The following is a 22,895-nucleotide window of genomic DNA, read 5'->3' as shown; positions in this document are numbered from 1 at the left end:
CCGACAATTTGTTGTACAATGGATGATGTGGGATTAACGAGACTTGAGTGTATTATGGTTATGTATAAAGTTTGAAGAGAATTTGAAGTTTGAAAGAATGGATTAAACATGAATATATTCATGATGACTGTTAAGAAGTATATGTGATTTCAAAATGTATTTTTCAGAAAATTAGATTCTTAAGGTTAGCATTCTATTTGAATATCACTTAGAACATTTCATAATCTAAAGTTCAGAAGACATTTAAATGAATATGGTGGATTTCAAATTGACTTTGGCATGGCCTCAGTCAAAATTTTGAAAAGTGAATGTGCGCTTTTAAGTTCATGTTGTCGTTATTTTTCAGAAACGTGTGTTTGAAGACTTGGGTCTTGGTGTGTTGAAGAATGCATGGGAAGGTTATAATTCCACATTGTTTGCATATGGACAGACTGGTTCCGGAAAGAGTTGGTCCATCGTTGGCTATGGTATCAACAAAGGTAATCAAAATAATTCCTTTTCATAATCACAACAAAACTCTACCTGAAGAAAAATCCATTAGACACGTCCAGCAGTATGTTTATGTTTGCGAATTACTGATGATATCAGGTGTTCAGAGAGGGAGAAATGTTTCCTGCCTGACAAACGGCTCTGTTAGACATGGACCCATGAAGATCCAGGTTAGAACTGGTCTTCAGTATCCCATGCTTTTGGCTGACCTGGTTGACACTTGTCATGGTATCCCAGTTGCGTAGACTTAGACTGATCGTCATGCTGTTGATCACTGGATTGTCTAATCCAGTCTTTATTATTTACAGACCGCCACAATATAGCGGGAATATTACTGAGGCAGGTGTAAAAATAAACTTATTTACCCAGTCTCTTAGACATAGAAGCATATATACTGTACAAAATAAATTAGGGATAATGGTATTTTCATAACTAATATTTCATCAGTATGTCAATGAATAAATACATCATTATTCCTAATTTCAAAATTTATAAATATCCCTAACTGTTTTTGCCCAGTATATAACACACATCAATATGAGACAAAAAATATCAACTCTTGCTTTACAGTTGCTTACCCTTTTTATTAAGACATGATCAACATTGTGTTGGCTTTCACTTTCAGTGACACCCATTTCTTTGAGTAAACATGCCATGTTATTCTCAGACATCTCTGTTGTATATATACTGAAGGAAACAAATAAGGGAACACCACTTCATGGCATTGTTCCTTTATTTATCATCAGATTTCCTCATACAGCACTATTCAAAACTGGTGATGAAAACTGAAAAATATCAAAGAAACGCTTGAATTTTCCTGTGTTTGATTTGTTTGTTTCTCTCAGTATATTACAATGCCAAGACTAAAATATACTATATGTATTTATGTACAGTTAGATACTTTTAATTTCATTTTTGAATTTTTTATGATATTTCCTGTAGACCTAGGGATGAATGTTTGCTTCAAACTGGATGTAAATAAATTCTTGCATTACTACAAAAGAGTCCTGTTCATCTGTTGACTTTAGGTGTGGTGCCACTGTTCTGTGAGAAGATGTTCCAGGGCATAGATGAGAAGAAAGCTGGAGGGGAGAAAACTGAATATGAGGTATGACATGACAGAAACAAAGCACATTTGATGAGAGATTATTTATAGACTATTAACTTAAAGTCTGCTGTAGTAAACAGTTCACAAATTTGCAATGAAGCAAAGAATATTAGCGTAAGTAAGCGTTTTTTTTAATGAATGTTGTTAGAAATGGTTTGATGGGTGAGTGAGACAAAATCTTATTTACCTGCACAGCGACAATACAGATCAGTAGACTTTGAGAGAGGGTCAGTAAAATAAATTATGAAAGATTTGTTTTCAGAAGTCATAAGAAAACATTTCAATGATTGAAATACTTCAAGCTGTATACAGGAGTAAATATGTAAGATTGTATACAGAGGTAAACGCAGAGTGTACACAAAAGTGAGTGATTAAAAAGTTTGTGAAAAGATAAATCAGTAAAGCATGGATGTAAATTATATGTGTACAGAATGTTCACACTGACAAATATGTGTGTAATATGTGAACAGAAAGACATGGGTAAAACATGCACAAAGGTAAATGCTCAAAGAGTGTAAGAGGAAGGTAATAACATAAGAGTATACAGAAGTATGGCGAATCTTCTTATCAGTTGGTTTTCAAAATTTTGCATTATTTTACAATGTACAAAACTGAAATTGACTTCAAATGAACATATTAGTGAGTTAAAACAAACATCAACAAAAATCTCAGTAAGCAATCTCAATTTCCTGAATTTCTAAGACACCCACCAGCTTGATGATACTTATCACAAATTCAAGAAATTACACTTTATGAACTGCCGTACATTCAGGCAACTTGGTATTGACAAAACCACCTCAGCTGTACCCACAATTTACAACATTTTGTCTGTTCATTGAGACACTGACTTAACACATTTTAATGCATGTACGTGTGTTGCATATTGATGCAACACTGCAGTATTGTAACTGATACCTGTATTCTAGTCATAAGACACCTTATGGTCAGAAGAAAGTGTAACATTGATGTGATTATATAATTTGTGGATGATCTCGCTTCAGGTGAACTTCAGCATGTTGGAGATATACAATGAGCAGGTACGAGACTTGTTGGATTCTAAATCGAAGAAAAGTGGATTGCGTGTCCGACAGCATCCCAAGATGGGATTTTATGGTTAGTATGATGTGGAAAGTCCAGATTGTTTCACTCCGTGTGACATGGTCCACCTTCAACAATAATCATATCGTTATGTCCATGTTTTGATATAGGTGGATATTACCTTTTTTCTTCACATATTTTGGGTGTTTTTTGATTTGATACTGTAACAATTGCTTTATCTTGAGACAAATCAATAAATCAAATGGAAGAGATTCCAAATATTACATTGTTCTCCCTGACATGAAGAACCCTATTAGAACAGGTCTTCAGCAACCCATGCTCATGACAGTTGGCAGCTACCAGGGTCGGCTGATCAGGTTCTAGGATTGATTGATGCATGCCATGGTATCTGACTAATGTATTTGGATGCTCATGCTGTCAGTCACTGGATTGCCTGGTCCAGGCTCAATTATTTACAGGCTGACATCATGTAGCCAGGATATTGCTGGGTTTTCCTCTGAGACTATATTGATACAAATGAATTATTCCGTGTTCCAGAATAAGAGAATCACAGTTGACATTTGTATAGTTGTAAAGGTAAATGAATCTAAGCTGAGCTTGTATACTTACCCTTGAAATGTTTCCATGCTTAAAGTTACAAGTTGTCTCATAAGGCAAATGTACTTTGATGTACAGTAAAACTAAAGTTATGACGAAATAAATGCTACATTAGTTCTCAATAACTAAATATGTCCAGGACCAATGAAAACAGTTGTTACATCTGTCACTTTTTTATGACAATGTTCATTGTCGAGTTAGAAAGCTAATGATACTGTATGCACGTCCTGTTGTCAGCTCAGATTGTTTACTGTACATAGATTGAGTTTAGTTTCACGCCACACTCAGCAATATTCCAGCTGTATGGCAGCTACTGTACATAGAGATAGATAGCTAAATGATGCTGTGTCCACTCCCTGTTGTCAGCTGATGGTCTGAGGGTAGTACCAGTCAGCAGCTATGCAGAGATTGAACAGAGAATGGAGGACGGTACGACTAACAGGACTGTTGCTGCCACCAACATGAATGCCACCAGCAGGTACTTGATTCTTGTCATACTTCACTCATTGACAGCTTGGAAATATGTCTCACACGAACACCACCAGCAGGTAGTTGATTCTTCTCGTGTTTAGCTCATTGTCAGCTTGGAAGTATGTCTCACACGAACACCACCAGCAGGTAGCTGATTCTTCTCGTGTTTAGCTCATTGTCAGCTTGGAAATATGTCTCACACAAACACCACCAGCAGGTAGCTGATTCTTCTTGTATTTAGCTCATTGTCAGCTTGGAAATATATCTCACACAAATAACACCAGCAAGTAGTTGATTCTTCTCGTGTTTAGCTCATTGTCAGCTTGGAAATGTCTCACACGAACACCACCAGCAGGTAATTGATTCTTCTTGTATTTAGCTCATTGTCAGCTTGGAAATGTCTCACACGAACACCACCAGCAGGTAATTGATTCTTCTTGTATTTAGCTCATTGTCAGCTTGGAAATGTCTCACACGAACACCACCAACAGGTAATTGATTCTTCTCATATTTAGCTCACATTGTCAGCTTGGAAATATATCTCACACGAACACCACCAGCTTGTAGCTGATTCTTCTCGTATTTACCTCATTGTCAGCTAGGAAACATTAACACTAGGTTGGTGATATACTTCACACCTACTTGGGGTAGCTCATTCTCAGTGGACAGTCTCTAAATATCCATAACAGTAGATGGTTACTCTAGATGTCGGTAAGACTGTATAGTCTTTATAGATGCTTAGCAGAAGAACATATACTGAAGGCAAAAAATAAAGGATCACATCTATCTTTCATATCTATGGTAAATGACTTAAATTGACTGAAAGTATGCCAAGATGTTGCTAGACAGTTGCGAGAGCATGTTGGGCACATACTCAATACAGACCTTCTTTGTTTAAACTGGAAACAGTAAGTCAAGTGTTTTATGTGTAATATAATTAAAATATGAAATTTTATGTGATCTCTTATATTTTTCACAATATATATTGGTTTCGTGTTATTTCATTCTATAAATAAATGGAACAAATAGCATCATGAAATTAGATATAAGAACCGATTCACTTGTCTCAACATTTTGGGCTGTCAAAAGAATGAGTGAATCTCTGTATTTGGTTCCACTCATGAGTCTTGTTGAACTTTAACAGAATGGTTAAATCGGACATGCAGCTCAGTTGAAGCATAATTAATGCAAATTCATATCTCAGCAATGTTAGTGTACTCTCTCTTCTTTTCTTTTTCCGTCTCAGTCTGTCTCTCTTACTATGTCTCTGTCATCCTCTCTTTTGGTCTTTTTCTGAGTTTCTCTCTCTCTCTTTTCTCTGTGCCTCTCTTTCTCTTTCACTCTCTCTGCCTTCTCTGTGACTTCTATCTCTCTTTTTCTTTCTCTCTCTTTGTTTCTCTCTCACTCTCTCTTTCTCTGTCTCCCTCTCCATTCCATGACCATTTCAGTGATTACATTAAGCACTGAATATCATCACCAGTTCCAGATTAGAAATAAATGTTTTACATGTCCATACAAACTATTACAACCTCCATTAAATGAATCTGTTTGAATGTCACACATCACCAGGGTCGTGAATATACATGAGTCAGTGTGCATGAGATAAAATATTTACACCCATGCTGTTCTATATCTGGGTATGTCCCTGTCGGCATACCTTGTAGCTTGTGTTCTAAATCAATCAGGGAATGGTTTATCTGAATGACCACTCAGTACTATATGGATTTGAACTGATGTTGGGATCCATAGAATTGCAAGCCAAATCATGGCAGATTGAAGATGAACTCACCTGGCAAGATAGTTCAGCATAGATCATCTGATGCTGAGTTTAGAACCAATTATTAAATTACTTGGATGTGTGTCTTTTTCTGTATCTCAGTTTCTGGTAGTCAGAACAATTTTCTGATAAACAGGTACTAGTACCTGACTGCGTAACCATGGGAACACATTGTCCACTGATGTACAGCATTGCTAATCAGGTATGATGACATGTGTTATGATTGTAATACCATTAGCTGTAGTTAGTAACAGCAACTGTCCACTTCTGATGTATGGTCATCAGAGTCTGACATATAGCCACCAATTTCTGATCGAGAACTGTCAATTTCTGATGTAAAACTGTCAATTTCTGATGTAAAACTGTCAATTTCTTTTATGTCTCACATATAGCCAACATTTTCTAATATATACCTGCCAGTTTCTGGTGTATAGCCATCCGTTTCTGATATATTGCCATCAATTTATTTCTGATATATCAGTTTCCAATATATAGCCACCAGCTTCTGATGTATAACCATCAATTTCTGATTAATAGCCATCAGTTTCTGATATATAAATATCAATTTCTGGTGTAAAACTGTCAATTTCTTTTATGCCTCACATACAGCCAACATGTTCTGCTATGCAGCAGCCAGGTTCTGATATACAGTTCTGGACTATTACTGGCCATTATTTTGTTAGACTCTGTAGTGAAACAATTATCCTTGTAAATCTCACTCAGTTGTAATACCACTGTATAAAGATCAATCTCAAGATCTACACACACACAAAGATTTTTTTATTGCAAACTAACCAGAAAGTAAGGTATATTCTCTGGCCATTGCACGCCTCCCCTGTAACAAATAGAAACAGTGTAAATATGTTAATTATAGTTTGCTAAACAACATTTATATTTATAGGGGTTATAAATTCTGCAAGAACCTCACAGAGTTGGTCTGATGTGTTGATAATGATCAGTGTTTCATTGAGCATCATATGTGTATTAGTTATCTTGTTAGATTACGATTCATCGGTCCATTTTGAGTCAAAAGTATTGTAATTAAATCATATCCTTATTGTTATTAAGATATCTGTTTATATTGCTAGTAGGTCAAGGGTGACTTGCACTTTTTGACTTGTGAGTAATTGTTGATCTACAACCAGATAAAACTACAGTAATTGGATTTAATGTTTCATTTTCCAAGTCAAAATGGAACCATAGCTTATCTGATCAAGTGACAGTTCTTCTTGTGTGTCCTTGTTAAATGAGAATAGTAATTAGTAGATGAGAGAAACTAATTAGATGGTGTGGCATTGTCTCTCAAGAATACATCAAATCACTATTGGCATTTCTACAATAAAGCTTTCAGCTTCAAATCTTCCATGTGACTATACCCAACAAGCCGAGCCAAGATGATCAATAGATGGGTCTATTCTTGTTCATGGCGAAGAAGCATAAGTATTGATTAATGTGATCAGGTACTTTATGCTTCGGACTCTTAGTGACCATTCTTAAAGGATCTTGGACTTTTAATAGGTGACCTCTGATTAAATTCAGTAGCCTTGTTGCTTAACAATTGTGTTAGAGATAATGTGCTGAAATGTTTTGGTCAGAAGCCTGGGAATGATGTAGACTAATATGTCTATCAGAACAATTAAATTTATAATATAAAAGTAAATAAAGCAACAAAAGTTGTTAAGTTGTGTAACTAAACACATCAGAATTGATGAAGCACGATATGAATCCAAGAGCAATTTGTACATTTTTGGTTCAAACAGGCAGTCAAACTGGAATGCACATCCAAAGCACTTGCTTCTGCACAACATCAAAAAAGGTATTGAATTTTTACCGTATGAAGAAGCCAGACATGTTGGGATTAAAATTGCATAATGTTTTTTCGCAAGAGATTTAACAGACATCAGCACTAAAAATGAACTTTTCTAGACATAGTAAAGACTTTGAAAAAATACATGGTTTTACATTAATGGGATTTCCTTTATTGACATCTGTGCTTTATATATTGTTAACTGACAGCTCTAGGTCTCGCTGATCTTGAGCCGTCACTCTCCTTTTGCAGAAACATGCCATTAAAACATTATCATGGCCAACAAGGAGCTTGATTTGAAACCACATCAAAGATATTCGGGACTATCCTTGATGCTAAGTTCATTCTAGAGATCCCCCTGTTCAAAATCTGCAGGAATTGACAGAGTCACTCCAAGAGGAATGGCAGAGGCCAATGCTGAGAATTCAGTTTTTGACAGGCTGAGGAGGAAACCTGACACATTTTGCTTTTCAACCGCCTCCAAATTCAGCTGTCTTGGAAATTTGACTACAAGTTCACCTATTATGCACAAGACATCAGAATCCATATGACACCATAACATTTAGGTCTCTGAAAAATCTGCTTTTTTCCTCAGTGCCAAAAAGGGGCAGTAGGATGTACCAGTGCTGGTCATGCTGAAGCACGGGTTTGATTCTCTACATGGGCACAATGTGTGAAACCCATTTCTGGTGTGTGCCTCCATGATATTCCAGAAATATTCCAAAAAGCGCAGTAAAACCCAATTCACTCATGATCTCCCTTGTCCCAAAGTGGATATTTCCACTTCATTATCTTCTTGATCTGTTTGAAACATTTGAAATGTATGTTACCATCATACATATCTGGAGTATAGGTATCTGGAGTTACATTCATATGCTACATACAAACAACTATGCCAACAACATGGCATGATTATGAAAGTATCAGTAGCTATGGAAACTGATTTTCAAAATTCAAAATAGGCAAAAAATCAGTAGGTAGAGTAAAATTGTTTTCATTTGAATTCAAGACAAAATAATAAATGCATGGACACGTCTGCTTAATCCATTCGGCATTTTAGTTAAATGTCAAAAGCATTTCGTTATATTAAGGACTATAAAAAGAGTGTTTTCTTCAAATGGCCGTGAATGACTGCATACACTGGTGAACATTACCTAGTGTGACATACATTTCTCTATAAGTACATGCAAAGTTCCTCAACCATAGTTCACAATCAGCCACATGAAGATACAGAAGGAAACTGACCATAGAGGAAAGAATCATGTAAACAAAAGGGTTTCTATGTTTCCCCTACTTTCTGTTAGATACAGAGACATGTTGTTATCAATGTTTCACACATTTGATCATATTTTGAGCAATACTGAAGATGTTGTTTATAGTTCAGCCACCTAAGGACTCTATGGCACATGGTGGTTCAAAGTAGTTACATATGCAAAAATCATATTGAGCTGGACAACATTGGAATACAAATCCGATTATACTGGTATCGTACATTTCCGTAACAAAGATTTCATTCTGTTAAACATTTCCCCATATCTGTTCAAATTTGTTATGGATTGATCACAAATTGTTGATATGGTAGTAAGGCCATTTGTGTTTACAATCATCATGCAAGTTAAATTTGGATACATCTTGTTTACTTTGATATTGTAATAATCATGTACATTACATCTTTAACCATATGCATTTAACCACAGGCCTACATCATACAGGGGCAGGGTAGAAACATGCAAACTTTTAGGATCTGTCACACCTATTTTCACAGCACAACTTTCTCAAAACCGATGTATTATACTCGCATATAAGTTAAACAGTGTCCCAAATCCATTATAAACTAAAGAAAGCAGACACAATTTTCCATAAATTACAAACTGGTGACTGACAGTTTAAGAATTGACAGTAAAGTTATTTTAACTATCTGTTTGTTTTTTTTATTTTTCATAGCAAAATACAACGGTCTTTTTTCTCGGGTTATATGTAATAAAAATATCATGTTGACTGTCGTTTATAGTATTTGAGGTGACAGTCGCATATGTTTCAAAACATTTCATTTATTCCTGACATATGGCAAACACATTTTTTAAAATCTTTAGTATTGGTGATTATATGTTGCAAAATGCATAAGAATACACTTAAAACGGAAAGACAGGAAAACAGAGCATGGGGACACAGATGTCACCTTTTATTGAAAATGAGTGACAGCACCAGAGGGAGTCTCGAAAGTTTTCTGTCATGACATACAAGTGAGCATTATTATCATTAACACAAGGGAATTGATACTTTATAAACCTCCCCTGGTGGGTCTGGAATACAGACAGACATTTTGTAATGTGTCATTGATTTTCCAAGGATATTGTGTTCCACCATCTGTGTCTGGTAATAATACTTTTTTACTGTGGCAATAATCAATGCCCCTGGATCCAGGAACATTCATAGTCAGCAAAGATGTGATTCCAGCCTCGATTTATGGCATGCCAAGTTTAATGTTACCTTTTCTAAGTGAAAAGAGGGTGGAAGTACATGAGAATATTTCAAATATGGTAATATGTCAGAGGTGCTTTCAATGGAACGCTAATTCAGATCTCTTTTCAAGAGACTACCAATTCTTAGACCAAGAATTTATGATTGAACCTCAGTAATATGGGCCTGATTATCTGGCAGTTTTGGATTGCGGTCAATTTTACTCAGTCTCAAAAAGCATTTGTGGGTCCATGGTGAATATATTTTGTGTTCTCGCAGACTTTCAAAATATCTGGTTGAAGACAGGAAAAAGCAGAATAGAACCACATTCAAGATTTCTTTTTGTTTTAAACTTGGCCATGATGCTGAAAGTTTGAATGGATGGTTCTTTGAAAGTATTTCTGATTCTTTTTGAAAAGCTGTAACTGTATTGCAACAGTTGCACCTATATTACAATGATACTGCAATAGCAATGACTATATTGCAACAGTTGCACCTATGTTACAATGATACTGCAATAACTGTATTGCAACAGTTGCACCTATGTTACAATGATACTGCAATAGCTGTGACTATATTGCAACAGTTGCACCTATGTTGCAATGATACTGCAATAGCTGTATTGCAACAGTTGCACCTATGTTACAATGATACTGCAATAGCTGTGACTATATTGCAACAGTTGCACCTATGTTACAATGATACTGCAATAGCTGTGACTATATTGCAACAATTGCACCTATGTTGCAGTGATACTGCAATAGCAATGACTATATTGCAACAGTTGCACCTATGTTGCAGTGATACTGCAATAGCTGTGACTATATTGCAACAGTTGCACCTATGTTACAATGATACTGCAATAACTGTATTGCAACAGTTGCACCTATGTTACAATGATACTGCAATAGCTGTGACTATATTGCAACTGTTGCACCTATGTTACAATGATACTGCAATAACTGTATTGCAACAGTTGCACCTATGTTACAATGATACTGCAATAGCTATGACAATATTGCAACAGTTGCACCTATGTTGCAGTGATACTGCAATAGCAATGACTATATTGCAACAGCTGCACCTATGTTGCTGTGATACTGCAATAGCTGTGAATATATTGCAACAGTTGCACCTATGTTGCAGTGATACTGCAATAGCTGTGAATATATTGCAACAGTTGCACCTATGTTGCAGTGATACTGCAATAGCTATGACTTATAATATTGGAACAACTGCAGCTATGTTGCTGTGATACTGCAATAGCTGTGAATATATTGCAACAGTTCCACCTATGTTGCTGTGATACTGCAATAGCTGTGAATATATTGCAACAGTTGCACCTATGTTGCAGTGATACTGCAATAGCTATGACTTATAATATTGGAACAACTGCAGCTATGTTGCTGTGATACTGCAATAGCTGTGAATATATTGCAACATTTGCACCTATGTTGCAGTGATACTGCAATAGCTGTGAATATATTGCAACAGTTGCACCTATGTTGCAGTGATACTGCAATAGCAATGACTATATTGCAACAGTTGCACCTATGTTGCTGTGATACTGCAATAGCTGTGAATATATTGCAACAGTTGCACCTATGTTGCTGTGATACTGCAATAGCTGTGAATATATTGCAACAGTTGCACCTATGTTGCAGTGATACTGCAATAGCTATGACTATATTGGAACAACTGCACCTAGGTTACAGTAATACTGCAGTAGCTGTATTCATTAGTTGTATTTACATCACCTCTATTAAAATAGTTACAATAGCTGTACCTATGTGACAATACTGTTGTATCTATATTACAGTATCATTACAATACGTGTACTTGTATGGCAATAGTATTGCAATAGTACTGCATCTATATTACAGTAGTACAGCAATAGCTGCACCTGCGTTACGATAGTGTTGTTTCCACCTATTCCAGTCTGACAGCTGGTTCCAATATTCACCCCAGTCATATTTATTTCTAAAGCAAGTCGAGCCATCAATGTCCCACATAAACTGAATCCAAATACCATATTCAGGCATGAAAAGTTATGATTTTGCTTTTGATAACTCGTGTTTGTCAAAGACGACCACCGATTTCAGTGCATGGAAATTGCGTAATCCACCATTGATTCTAGTCTGTTGGCAACGCTGTTTCTCAGACCAGCCATGGGAACCATTTGTTATTGTTTGTTTTGCTTTGAAGGCATGTATGTTCGTATTGATAAGTACACTTGCTGCTCCACTGTACAAACCAGGTTCATCCAGTGTGTCATCTTCACAGTGCAGGTGTATTTAAACCAGTACAAACTAACCTGAAATAATGCCATGAAAATCAATCATATCATTTATTAATAAAGACTTAGTTCTGCATTAAATTAAGCACAGTAATAGTTGGAAATGGCTTCCAGGCAGTTCATGCTCTGTTTGTTACGGGTGGCCTGATGTATTGACACATTGAGGATTGTTATGTCCTTCTTAACCTTTGACCTGAAGTGAACAGGTATCGACCAATGTGCCGCTTTTATGTATATGAGTATCTTCATGCTCTCAGATATTGTTGATGAAATAGTTTGGTTGATATAAAAATGATGACCTTTTATGTATAGGAATGTAGGTTTTAACATAGCATGCATACTTTATAGTGAGTGAGTGTAGGTTGATGTCACTTTGTACATTACTCCAGTTGTACCATAGTGAGTGAATGAGTTAGTGAGTTTAGTTTTACACCATTTTTAGCCAAAGTTATGTCATGGCATGTCAGCTAAATGTGGAAGAAATTCTTAAGTTACATGTCTCAGACATTTACAAGTTTGGTGTGCCTGATGAGTTTGTGTTATCAGAGCATACTAGGATACACTCCTATTTCGCTGTGTCGATTAATGCCAAGTGTGTACAAATGATCTTTTATGTTTATACTCCATAATTGAAAAATAATCATGTTCACGACTATATAAAATCATTGACCTTGTTCAAAGACGTATGTATGAATATACGTCCTTGGTATGTGTAATGATAGTGGCAGTTATTTGTCAGTCTGTTACTCTTTTGTCATGTTCCCAACACTGAATAACAGTGGTTATCTAGAATCTGTTATCTGTAGAATCAACAGACCTCTCATTGATAATGCTTCTCTAACAACCAAATCAACATTTTTGTCATGGAAGGCACTGAAGATATATAACCTCAATGTTATTAATGATATTTTAAGAACTAAATCAACATTTTGTCATGGAAGGCAACAAAGATATAAAACCTCATTGTTATTAATGATATTTTAACAGTTAAATCAACATTTTGTCATGGAGGGCAACAAAGATAAGAAACCTCATTGTTATTAATGAAATTTTAGTAACTTAATCAACATTTTGTCACGGACGGCAATGAAGATATAAAACATCATCATTATTAATGACATTTTAACAACCAAATCAGCATTTTGTCAATCAACATATTAGGCAATTCACATGCAAAACATCATCAGGCCAGACTGGTTTTATTTCTTGTTTTACATTTTTTGTGTGTCAGAAAATCTAAAGGCATGGAAAGGGAAAAAATTCCTTTTGAATGCTAAAAGTATTTTACATCCAGCAATTTATGAAGTGTATTTGGGGCAAAATAACAATGTAAAAAATGTTTGTGCAAGTTTACAATTTTGTCCAATGAAAGAATTAGGATTTTATTTTTTGAGTGGTGAAAATTAATTTTATTTTTTGTTTCTTAGTCTTTAAAAGTAAAGGATCAGTAAAACAAGAAGTAAAATCAGTAGAACAAGAAGTAGACTTGGTCTGGTCTCAGATGTTAAAAAAAAGTCTACTCCCAGAAAGCCTGTTCATAGTTATTTACTGTATATCTGTATAAAGTCCGTATATGTTTCATTGCTCATAAAGATATGTAAACAATGATGTACACAACAACATTCATTCAGTGGCATGTTTACCTCTTCGCAACAATACAAGCATGGGGGTGGTAGCTGAAGTCAATATGCACATGGTGATAGATTAATGAAGGGTTATGGGCTAATGCAGAACCTAGCATTCATGCTTAGGTGCCTTGAACACTGCACATAAAGACTACACAGATAAGCCGATAACATGCCAGTTGTCCTAAAAGGTCATGTGTATTGTACAATAGTTGATACCATGCAACCACATAAATATTTGGATCAGTCAAGGGAAGGTTTGTATTGTGGACGGCTTGCACACCATAGTAGTACAGAGGGTCCTCATTCTGAATGTTGACTGAGGGGAAAGGTACACTGCTGTATGAATGCCAGGGCTTTTTACACTATGAAAGAGTTAACAGACTTCTTTCAGGATTGTATGAACATGTTGACTTGTCCTTTGATACTGTTAAGAGTTCAGGAGAATCTGGGTCATAAATCCATTTATTCTTGTGGAGATTAACAATGAGTTAAGGTGGTATGGTGTGAAAACAGTATTTTGCCATTAAGTGTATATCTTGATAACTTTAACATGATGTAATTTTAAGTGTTTTGAGAATTGTAGGTTACCTGTTGTGTTTGAATAATGTTGTTGTGATGATATTGTAATGACATTTTTGAGATGAACAAAAATATCCTTTAAATATATATACAAGGCCAGACCAATGTTATTTTTTGTTTTATGGCTTGTTGTCCTGATAAAAACCTAAAGGTAGGAGGTGAAAAAAATAATAAAATCACCAGTCAAAGTGATATTCCTTCTAAATGCCAATTTTAATTTTGGCAATTTATGAAGTGTATATGAGGCAAAATACATTCTAAAAAAATGTTGTAAGTTTACATATTTGGCCGATGAAAACATAAGGATTTTAGTTTTTGAGTGGGGAAAATTACTTTTTATATTTTTTTTCTTATTCTTAAAAAATATGACCAGAGGATCTGTAAAAATAGGAAATAAAATTGGTCTGGCCTCATGGACAAATCCCAATGGAGCAAGTAAATTTTACTTAAAAAATCCACGGATTCAAGTGGCATCTCAGACATACTGCTGTGTTAATATATAATTTCCCTATAATTTTGTATCATGACCTAGAACAGCATCATATCTACTTGATGCATGTTCAGATTGTCCAGTGAATCCCTGGCTCAGAAGCAGCTGCTACAACAACCAGAGACGCATCAATACTTGTTTTACATGGAAAATTTTCAGGGTTTCCATTTTGAGACAGAACACTTGTTCTGGCATGGTTTGTGTAGATTGATAAAACAGTATGATGGCTGCTGGCGATGTCGTCTATTTGCCATTTCACTTCAATGCTTATCGTCATAAATGTCCAATCCCAGACTGAGCTGCAGACGCCCTGAATGCATTATTCATGATAGATAAGTGGGTGAAAAATCAATTTCATTCAAAGCAAGTTTGAAACTGCCACGGGTATTTGAGGTCAATTTTTGGAATGGTGAATCCAGAAACAACATTACATTGCAAAGACTGAATAAATTCCTGCCAGCTTTCTACCAATATGTTCACTTGGTAAATACGCTAAACATGAACTTAATGAATATGGTTTTGAAGGGAATTCTGAAAAATAGTTACCACTATTTCTTTTTTGAGAGTCCACTTTTAATATTCAACAAATTGAATAACTGGATGTTTTTCAGATTTTGGGGGTGAGGGGATGGATGGGGTGGGGTGTATTTATTGATGTTTCTGTTGATCTGGGTAGAAAGGTGGGGCAATATGAAGATGACCTGACTAAGTGTGGTGTTTTATATGATCTAGTCAATCTTGGAGTGAAAATACACATTTTTTTACGAAGTTTCAGTTGAATATGTTATTTTTGCAGCTTTTTCATATTGTTTTGGAATTTGTCACTACATCCATTCTAAATATCCTCTGGTTTATTAAGGTTGAAACAGTACATGGGTTTGAATTTATTTTTTATTTGTAAACAATGTAAATTCTACTACCCTGTTTGGGAGAACAAATCATGGGGATAAGAAAATCCCTAGTGCTTGACTCCTTAATGTGTAGGTGGTGTGGCATAGTGGTATAAAGTGTTTGCCAAAGTACAGGGTTTGATTCCCTGCATGGATACAATGTGTGCAGCCCATTTCTGGTGTCCCCTGCAGTGATGTCGCTGGAACATTGCTGAAGAGCTGCATACAGCCACGTTAACTCACTGATTCACTCACTCTTCATGTGTGACATCAGGAAGTTGAATTATTGCTGATTTTTTTTTTTTTAATCAGGAAACCAGAAAGTATGTGTTTCCTTTCATTTTATTGGATTCTGTTTTCACCTATCGTGTTTAGGGTATCCCAGGATTGTATGTTTTATGTAGGGGGTTGGGGTGGGTAGGGACAGATGTGTGTCAAACAAGGCTTGCAATCACATTTTCCAGCCTGAGTACCCCAGTGATTTACAGTTAATGGCATTGGAACAATCTAACATTGAGTGTTTTTCTTGTGCTTCATTTAACAGCACAGCACCGATCCGCATTACAAACATGTTGTGGGTGATTATCCTACTGTAAAGGAATTGTTCCATTCTGAATGAATTAATGATGGCAGAACAGCAAGGACACTTTATGAGAATATCAATACAGACTCACCTTTTGCTATTATTCAGTTACCTGTACACAGGGTCAACCTGTCGATCGGGTTGAGTTACTGAATATAGCCCGTCACCTGATGTATGACGCTAGTTAGGTAATGCTGACACGTCAGTCGGGTGTTAAAAGACATGTGTGACGTATGTGCCTGTGAAGTCTTTGTTACCAGGATCTAGGGGAGGGACATTGTTGTGTAGGTAACATTGCAACATGCAAATAAGACGCTAGGATATTGATAGAGTACCCTGCTACCATCTGTGTCAGTGTTTTGTTTGAGGTCGGTGTGTTTTTATGTGGAGTCATTTGCAAATATTGACTGGGAATGACTGCTAATAGTTCAGTAAATATATTCAGTAGCTTCAGGGAGATTTCTTACTGACATAGAAATCATTATCAGTATTATTAGTTCTCCATAATCAACACAATCTGTCATAGTGATCCATATCATCAACACAGTCTGTCATAGTGATCCATGTCATCAACACAATCTGTCATAGTGATCCATGTCATCAACACAATCTGTCATAGTGATCCATATCATCAACACAGTCTGTCATAGTGATCCATATCATCAACACAATCTGTCATAGTGATCCATATCATCAACACAATCTGTCATAGTGATCCATGTCATCAACACAATCTGTCATAGTGATCCATAATCAACACAATCTGTCATAGTGATCCATGTCATCAACACAGTGTATCATAGTTCTCCATAATCAACAGTCAGTCACAGTGATCCATATATATCATCAACAGTCTGTCATAGTGATCCTTATCAACACAATCTGTCATATCGATCCCTCTCATCAACACAATCTGCGATATTGATCCATGTCATCAACACAATCTGTCATAGTGATCCATGACATCAACACAGTCTGTCATATTGATCCATGTCATCAACACAGTCTGTCATAGTGATCCATAATGAACACAATCTCACAGTCATAGTGATCCATAATGAACACAGTCTGTCACAGTGATCCATATCATCAACACAGTCTGTCATAGTGATCCATATCAACACAATCTGTCATATCGATCCCTGTCATCAACACAATCTGCGATATTGATCCCTATCATCACACTCTGTGGCAGAGATATTTATTGTCCAGAGTCTTACATGTATGCTTCCTTATCTTCAACACTTGTCATCAGCAACATTTATGTATCAAGTTTTTATTCCATATCATCATCGGTATGTACCTGCCACGTTTCAATTTGTATGTACCCTCCATTTTTCTGTCTGTCTATACCCACCATGTTTCAATCTGTCAATACTCTGCATGTTTCAGTTTCAGTCTATATGTACCCTCCATGTTTCAGCCTAAATGCACCCTCCATGTTTCTGTCTATGTACCCTCAATGTTTCGGTCTATATGCACCCTCCATGTTTCAGTCTATATGTACCCTCCATGTTTCTGTCTATGTACCCTCCATGTTTCAGTCTTTATGTACCCTCCATGTTCTGAATATGTACCCTCCATGTTTCCCTGTCTATATACCTTTCATGTTTCAGTCTAAATGCAGCCTCCATGTTTCTGTCTGTATGTACCCACCATGTTTCAGTCTGTATGTACCCTCCATGTTTCTGTCTATGTACCCTTCATGTTTCAGTCTAAATGCACCCTCCATGTTTCAGTCAGTCTATACCCTCCATGTTTCTGTCTTTGTACCCTTCATGTTTCAGTCTAAATGCACCCTCCATGTTTCTGTCTGTATGTACCCACCATGTTTCAGTCTGTATGTACCTGACATATTTCAGTCTGTCTTTACCCTCCATGTTTCAGTCTTTCCATATACTCACCATATTTCAGTCTGTATGTAGCCTCAATGTTTCAGTCGGGCCCACACCATTGTTGGTATCACGCTGCTTCAGAAGTTCGTCAACGCTGCTGGAGAGGAGACTACCAAATCGGCTGTCATCAACCTGGTCGATCTCGCTGGAAGGTCAGTCTGTGGTCAAGATAGCTGAAGGCCATTTATGTCACAGTGGATGATATAATTGATGGGGTATTGGTATTTGAAACATATTCATCATTGTGTCTGGAAGAAACGCAAAGGTTTTGGCCAATGGTTTAAGATGCCACTCAGAGATTCTGTGGGTTACAGGGACAAAGAGAATTTAATCCTTTACTAAAACTGAATATGTCTCCAGGAAACATGGCAAAGACTGTCTCTGTTTTACCGCTATAGTATCATCAGATATAACACAGTGCTGATCTTCCAATGTCAATTTCTTTGACATGTCCAATTATTTACTGTCTATCACTTGAACACTGATGTATGCGATTTTAGTATGTTAGTATGTGAGAATGTGACTGCTTCATGAAGTTCCTAAGTGAATTTCAGGAATGTTACTTTCAATGTTACTGTGGAGACCCACTGTCTCAGCTATGGTCTCTGGTCTCAGAGTGTTTCATAAATACTGAAGGACATCAAGAGTCTTCCAGATTGCATTATACTGTCTCACAAATGTATGTTTTCGAGGGCCTAATTTTAAAAATTATTTCAAACATATGTAATGAAAACTAACACGGCTGACCTTTTAAAAATGTTATTTGTTCAACCTGATGGATCAATTAAGTTGAAAACATCTAAGACAGTATAAGTGAAATATGGCTAGAAGACAGATGAAACCACTTAAATAGTCAGTGTCTAACACATATAATAATATCTAAAGTTATTTTTATCTTGTTTGGTTTTTACCCAATAACAGATGCAGACACATCCTGTCCAATCTTTCACTAAATTAGAAATACTTAATGTTTCACCCTATACTTGAACTTTATGATTTACAATCTTTGTTCTGAGAATACATCATATGGAAAATGCCTGTAATTAAATGAAGAACAAAATTGGTTATTTTCAGAAGAGAGCATATTAGACTGGGATCGTAGTGCTGTTCATAACATAAAATGCATATATTTGATTGTGTTGATTTTTTAGTTTCATGTCTTGCTTTCTCCTCCAGTGAGAGGGCAGAGAGCACTGGTGCCACTGGCGACCGTCTCAAAGAGGGTGCCGCCATCAACCAGTCACTGTCATGTCTTGGAAACTGTATTGCCGCTCTGGCAGAAAAGAGCTCTGGAAAGAAGACAAGAGGTATTATTTGTTTCCATTAATCATGTCAAGATGGAATGAATAATTTAATTTAGACAGTGGCCATAGTGCCATATTACATTTTAAACATTACATCTTCAAAGTTCATATTACATCTTTATGTTACATTCTAGCGTACACAGGCACCATACTGGGAGTATGATTCATGAACATGCTGGCATGAAAAGGGACAACTGAAGTTCTCTTAGCCAACTTTGTCCAAGTTGCTAGACTTGTAGGTCTCTATCTCACTCTGGCCATGATAGCACTGTGGGTCACTTAGATCCGTTTTCTAATGTCAAGATGACTTGCCATGATAACTTAAACAGCCATGAATACAACAAATTCACACTTTGAGCTGCATCCTCAAGGGTAGATAACCAGCACTCAAGGGCAAATAACCAGTACTCAAGGGCAGATAACCCTTTCTTGGGGGCCATTACTTCAATATGAACTTGTTTTAATGAGTGAATCGGTACATTGGCCTCCCTTACAATAATATATGTTTATATCATGGTGTGTCAAATTACTTGCAAATGGTATTCAAATTTATACACTTTAAGTGCTAATGTTTGTAACTCTTTGGACAAGCTCATAAGCAAGGGTATGGTCCTGTCAAACCATGATAATCTGGGATTTGACCCCAGCCCCAGCTAATTTACTGGGTATCTGGCTAGCACTGTAAGAGTGAGTGTTGGTGAATGAGATGATTGATCACAATGTGAAGGTATTTCGGAAACATTAGATAAATTGGGGTCGAGCCCCCTGTGACAAACCTTGGTGTCAACTTTGTGTGCAGGCTCTTCCAGTGTTGTCACAACCCCTAATGTACAGTAAACAACCCTGTGCACTTAAAAGAACCCACAAATCTGTTGGTATATGACAAGATGGTGGCCACATGAATATGTGCGTACACCTCAGGGTACAGCATCATGTAGTAAACTTGTAGTAATACTTTGACTATGTGTCCCAGACCACTCAGCTGTGAATGGGTTTCTTGTGAGGGTGAGAAAGCCTAGTGGCTGCAGGAGTTGTATGAGAAGTTGAGTTTGATGATCGAGGGAAATAATACCAGGGCCTTGAGCGTGTGCCTGGGTATGTGCTCTATATAAGAATCCTATAATAAATATAAACTAGAGTTATATTTATTTCACAACAGTTACAAGTGCAATATTTCTGGAATTGTCTGTCATTTTCTGCTGCAGTTCCGTACAGAGACTCAGTGTTGACAAAACTGTTGAAGAATGCCTTGGGAGGGAACAGCAAAACCATCATGGTAGGTGTCCCCAGAACTAGTTACCCTGGGATTGTAGCCTCTGTCTTAGAGCACTGTCAGTCAAAGACAATACAAAGAGAAATGTTTTGCTTTTTCCCAAAGGTTATATGATACAATAAATTTACAATTAAAACACTACACCTGTAGTAAATCTTTGAAGGGCAGTTAGAAGTGGGATGCATAAGAAAAGCAAGACTTATGGACAACATTTCAGTGCATATGCTTGCTACTTCCTCACGTGAATGATGAAGAAACAAGCACACAATCTGAAAGTCATGTTATTCAAAATGAAGAAGTTGACATCCATAAATCTTGCATTTCTTATACACCTATATGATGATTCATTATATTTCCTGTGGAAATATGTAACATCATCTACAGACCTAAATAATTCATTTATATATACAGTGAATGATAAATTATATTAGACTGAAAGTATATTTTTCCTTGCAGTAAATAACATAGGTTTGGCTTAACTGTACATACAGCTGATTGATGTCACATGAAGTGTTCAAAAGAAAGATTTACTCTTTTAATGCTTGACATATAGATATATATTTTAATGTAATATGTAATCAATTATGTATGTAATTTTTTAAATCCAAGCAGAATGTAAAATGCAGTGACTTTTAATGATTTGGCTTCCTATCTGTCAGGCTTCATTAAAAAAAAGGTTTCATAAACATTATGGCTTTCACTTAAAAAAATGAAAACCTGTATTGTACTTAAAGCTACAATACTAATGATTCAGATGTACAACATGGCAACACGTTAGTATAATTCAAAATCATCTGAAAGCACCTGAAATATATATATTTATTACACACACTTGATAGTTTGACCATGATTTTATTTTAAAGACTTTTTTCCTTTTCTGTTTAAAAAAATTGCAATCCAGAGATTCTTATTTTGGCATAATTTGTGAAACATTGTGAATATACTAAGATATTCTTGTACTGAAAATTAAATGGTAATAAATGAATGTGTTTTCCGTAATAATAGACCTACAGTCTTATGCTTGTTATATTTGGACACTTGACGTCTTTTCCATTGACTCACTTGCTTATTTCAGTGTAGCATGAATAGTTTTCATGAAGTGAGTTAAGGATGGATCTTTGTCAAATTTGACGGGCAAATTTGAGATCATCTCTGCCCTGCCCACATAATTTCAGTTTTATTCTCTGACCACTATTTAACTAATGACATGTCGCAGGTTTGAGTCTCTTCTTGTCCGAGACAAGTATGATTAGATGGAATTGTCATAAAAAGCTGTTTTATTGCCTGTAGTTATAACAACATTATGAAATGTTGACATCTGTCTGCATGTTGTCGTCTTAGGCTGACAGATGACAATAAGAGGTGAATTCAAATTGTGATAACAGACAATAGATAAAATAATTGTTCATTAGTGAAATAGACAATATATTTATAACCACGCTTGCTACGCATGGTATTAACATGTTAGCATGAGAGGAACAGTCACAGATATGGTGCGAGGTCAGTGATCCGTGAAATTTAGTGATCTCTTATGATATGAAATATATACAATTAATGCCTTTCACACACTCTCTTACGTGCTATAATTGTGCGATGTTTAAGTTAGTAATTGCGATAAGCGGGATACTAGTATTTACATTATATGCAATCAATGTGCAGATTTACTAACTTTGTGATAACATTGTCTGATTGGTAGTTAAGTAGAATGAACATACAAGGAGAGTACCTTACTTGTAGTTATAAGAACATTATGAAATGTTGATATCTGTCTGCATGTCGTCTTAGGCTGACAGATGACAATAAGAAGTGAATTCAAATTGTGCTGACGTCACAGACAAAAGCTCGTGAATTACCTGTGCATCAGATACAGGTAGCACGTACAACTCCTTGTTATTTGATTGTTGAGTGGGAACCAAAGGACTGAAGAAAGAAGAAATACAGGTGCTGGCGACAGATATCACATTTATCAACGTATGGTTCCACGATGCACAATCCCATAGGCCACCATGTTAAAGGAGTTCACAGCACTGTACATGTGATGAATAAATTGTCACCATTTGATAAATAAGCAATAGAAATTTAACGAAAATTATGTGATTGTAGATAAGATGATTCCCCACAAATGTGCCAAATTTGTCTTGGATCTTATGAAAATCAAATTCATGAAAATTATTTATGCTACACTGAAA

At 36.1% G+C, this 22,895-nt stretch overlaps 1 protein-coding gene across 1 annotated transcript in view; it reads left to right on the top strand.

Annotated features, from left to right (window-relative positions):
• LOC137298056 (kinesin-like protein KIF28P) overlaps window positions 1–22,895 on the top strand; it is a 45,784-nt gene that overhangs the window by 5,213 nt on the left and 17,676 nt on the right. The window contains exons 3-9 of the mRNA XM_067830104.1: window positions 347–479; window positions 1,518–1,597; window positions 2,599–2,710; window positions 3,620–3,731; window positions 18,174–18,281; window positions 19,306–19,436; window positions 20,639–20,709. Of these exons, the coding sequence (XP_067686205.1) occupies window positions 347–479; window positions 1,518–1,597; window positions 2,599–2,710; window positions 3,620–3,731; window positions 18,174–18,281; window positions 19,306–19,436; window positions 20,639–20,709 (747 nt within the window). The remainder of the gene's footprint in view (window positions 1–346; window positions 480–1,517; window positions 1,598–2,598; window positions 2,711–3,619; window positions 3,732–18,173; window positions 18,282–19,305; window positions 19,437–20,638; window positions 20,710–22,895) is intronic.

The sequence above is a fragment of the Haliotis asinina genome, chromosome 10, assembly GCF_037392515.1.
Source record: "Haliotis asinina isolate JCU_RB_2024 chromosome 10, JCU_Hal_asi_v2, whole genome shotgun sequence".
In the NCBI taxonomy this organism is placed as follows: Eukaryota; Metazoa; Mollusca; class Gastropoda; order Lepetellida; family Haliotidae; genus Haliotis; species Haliotis asinina.
This window is presented reverse-complemented; position numbering and strand designations above follow the sequence as displayed.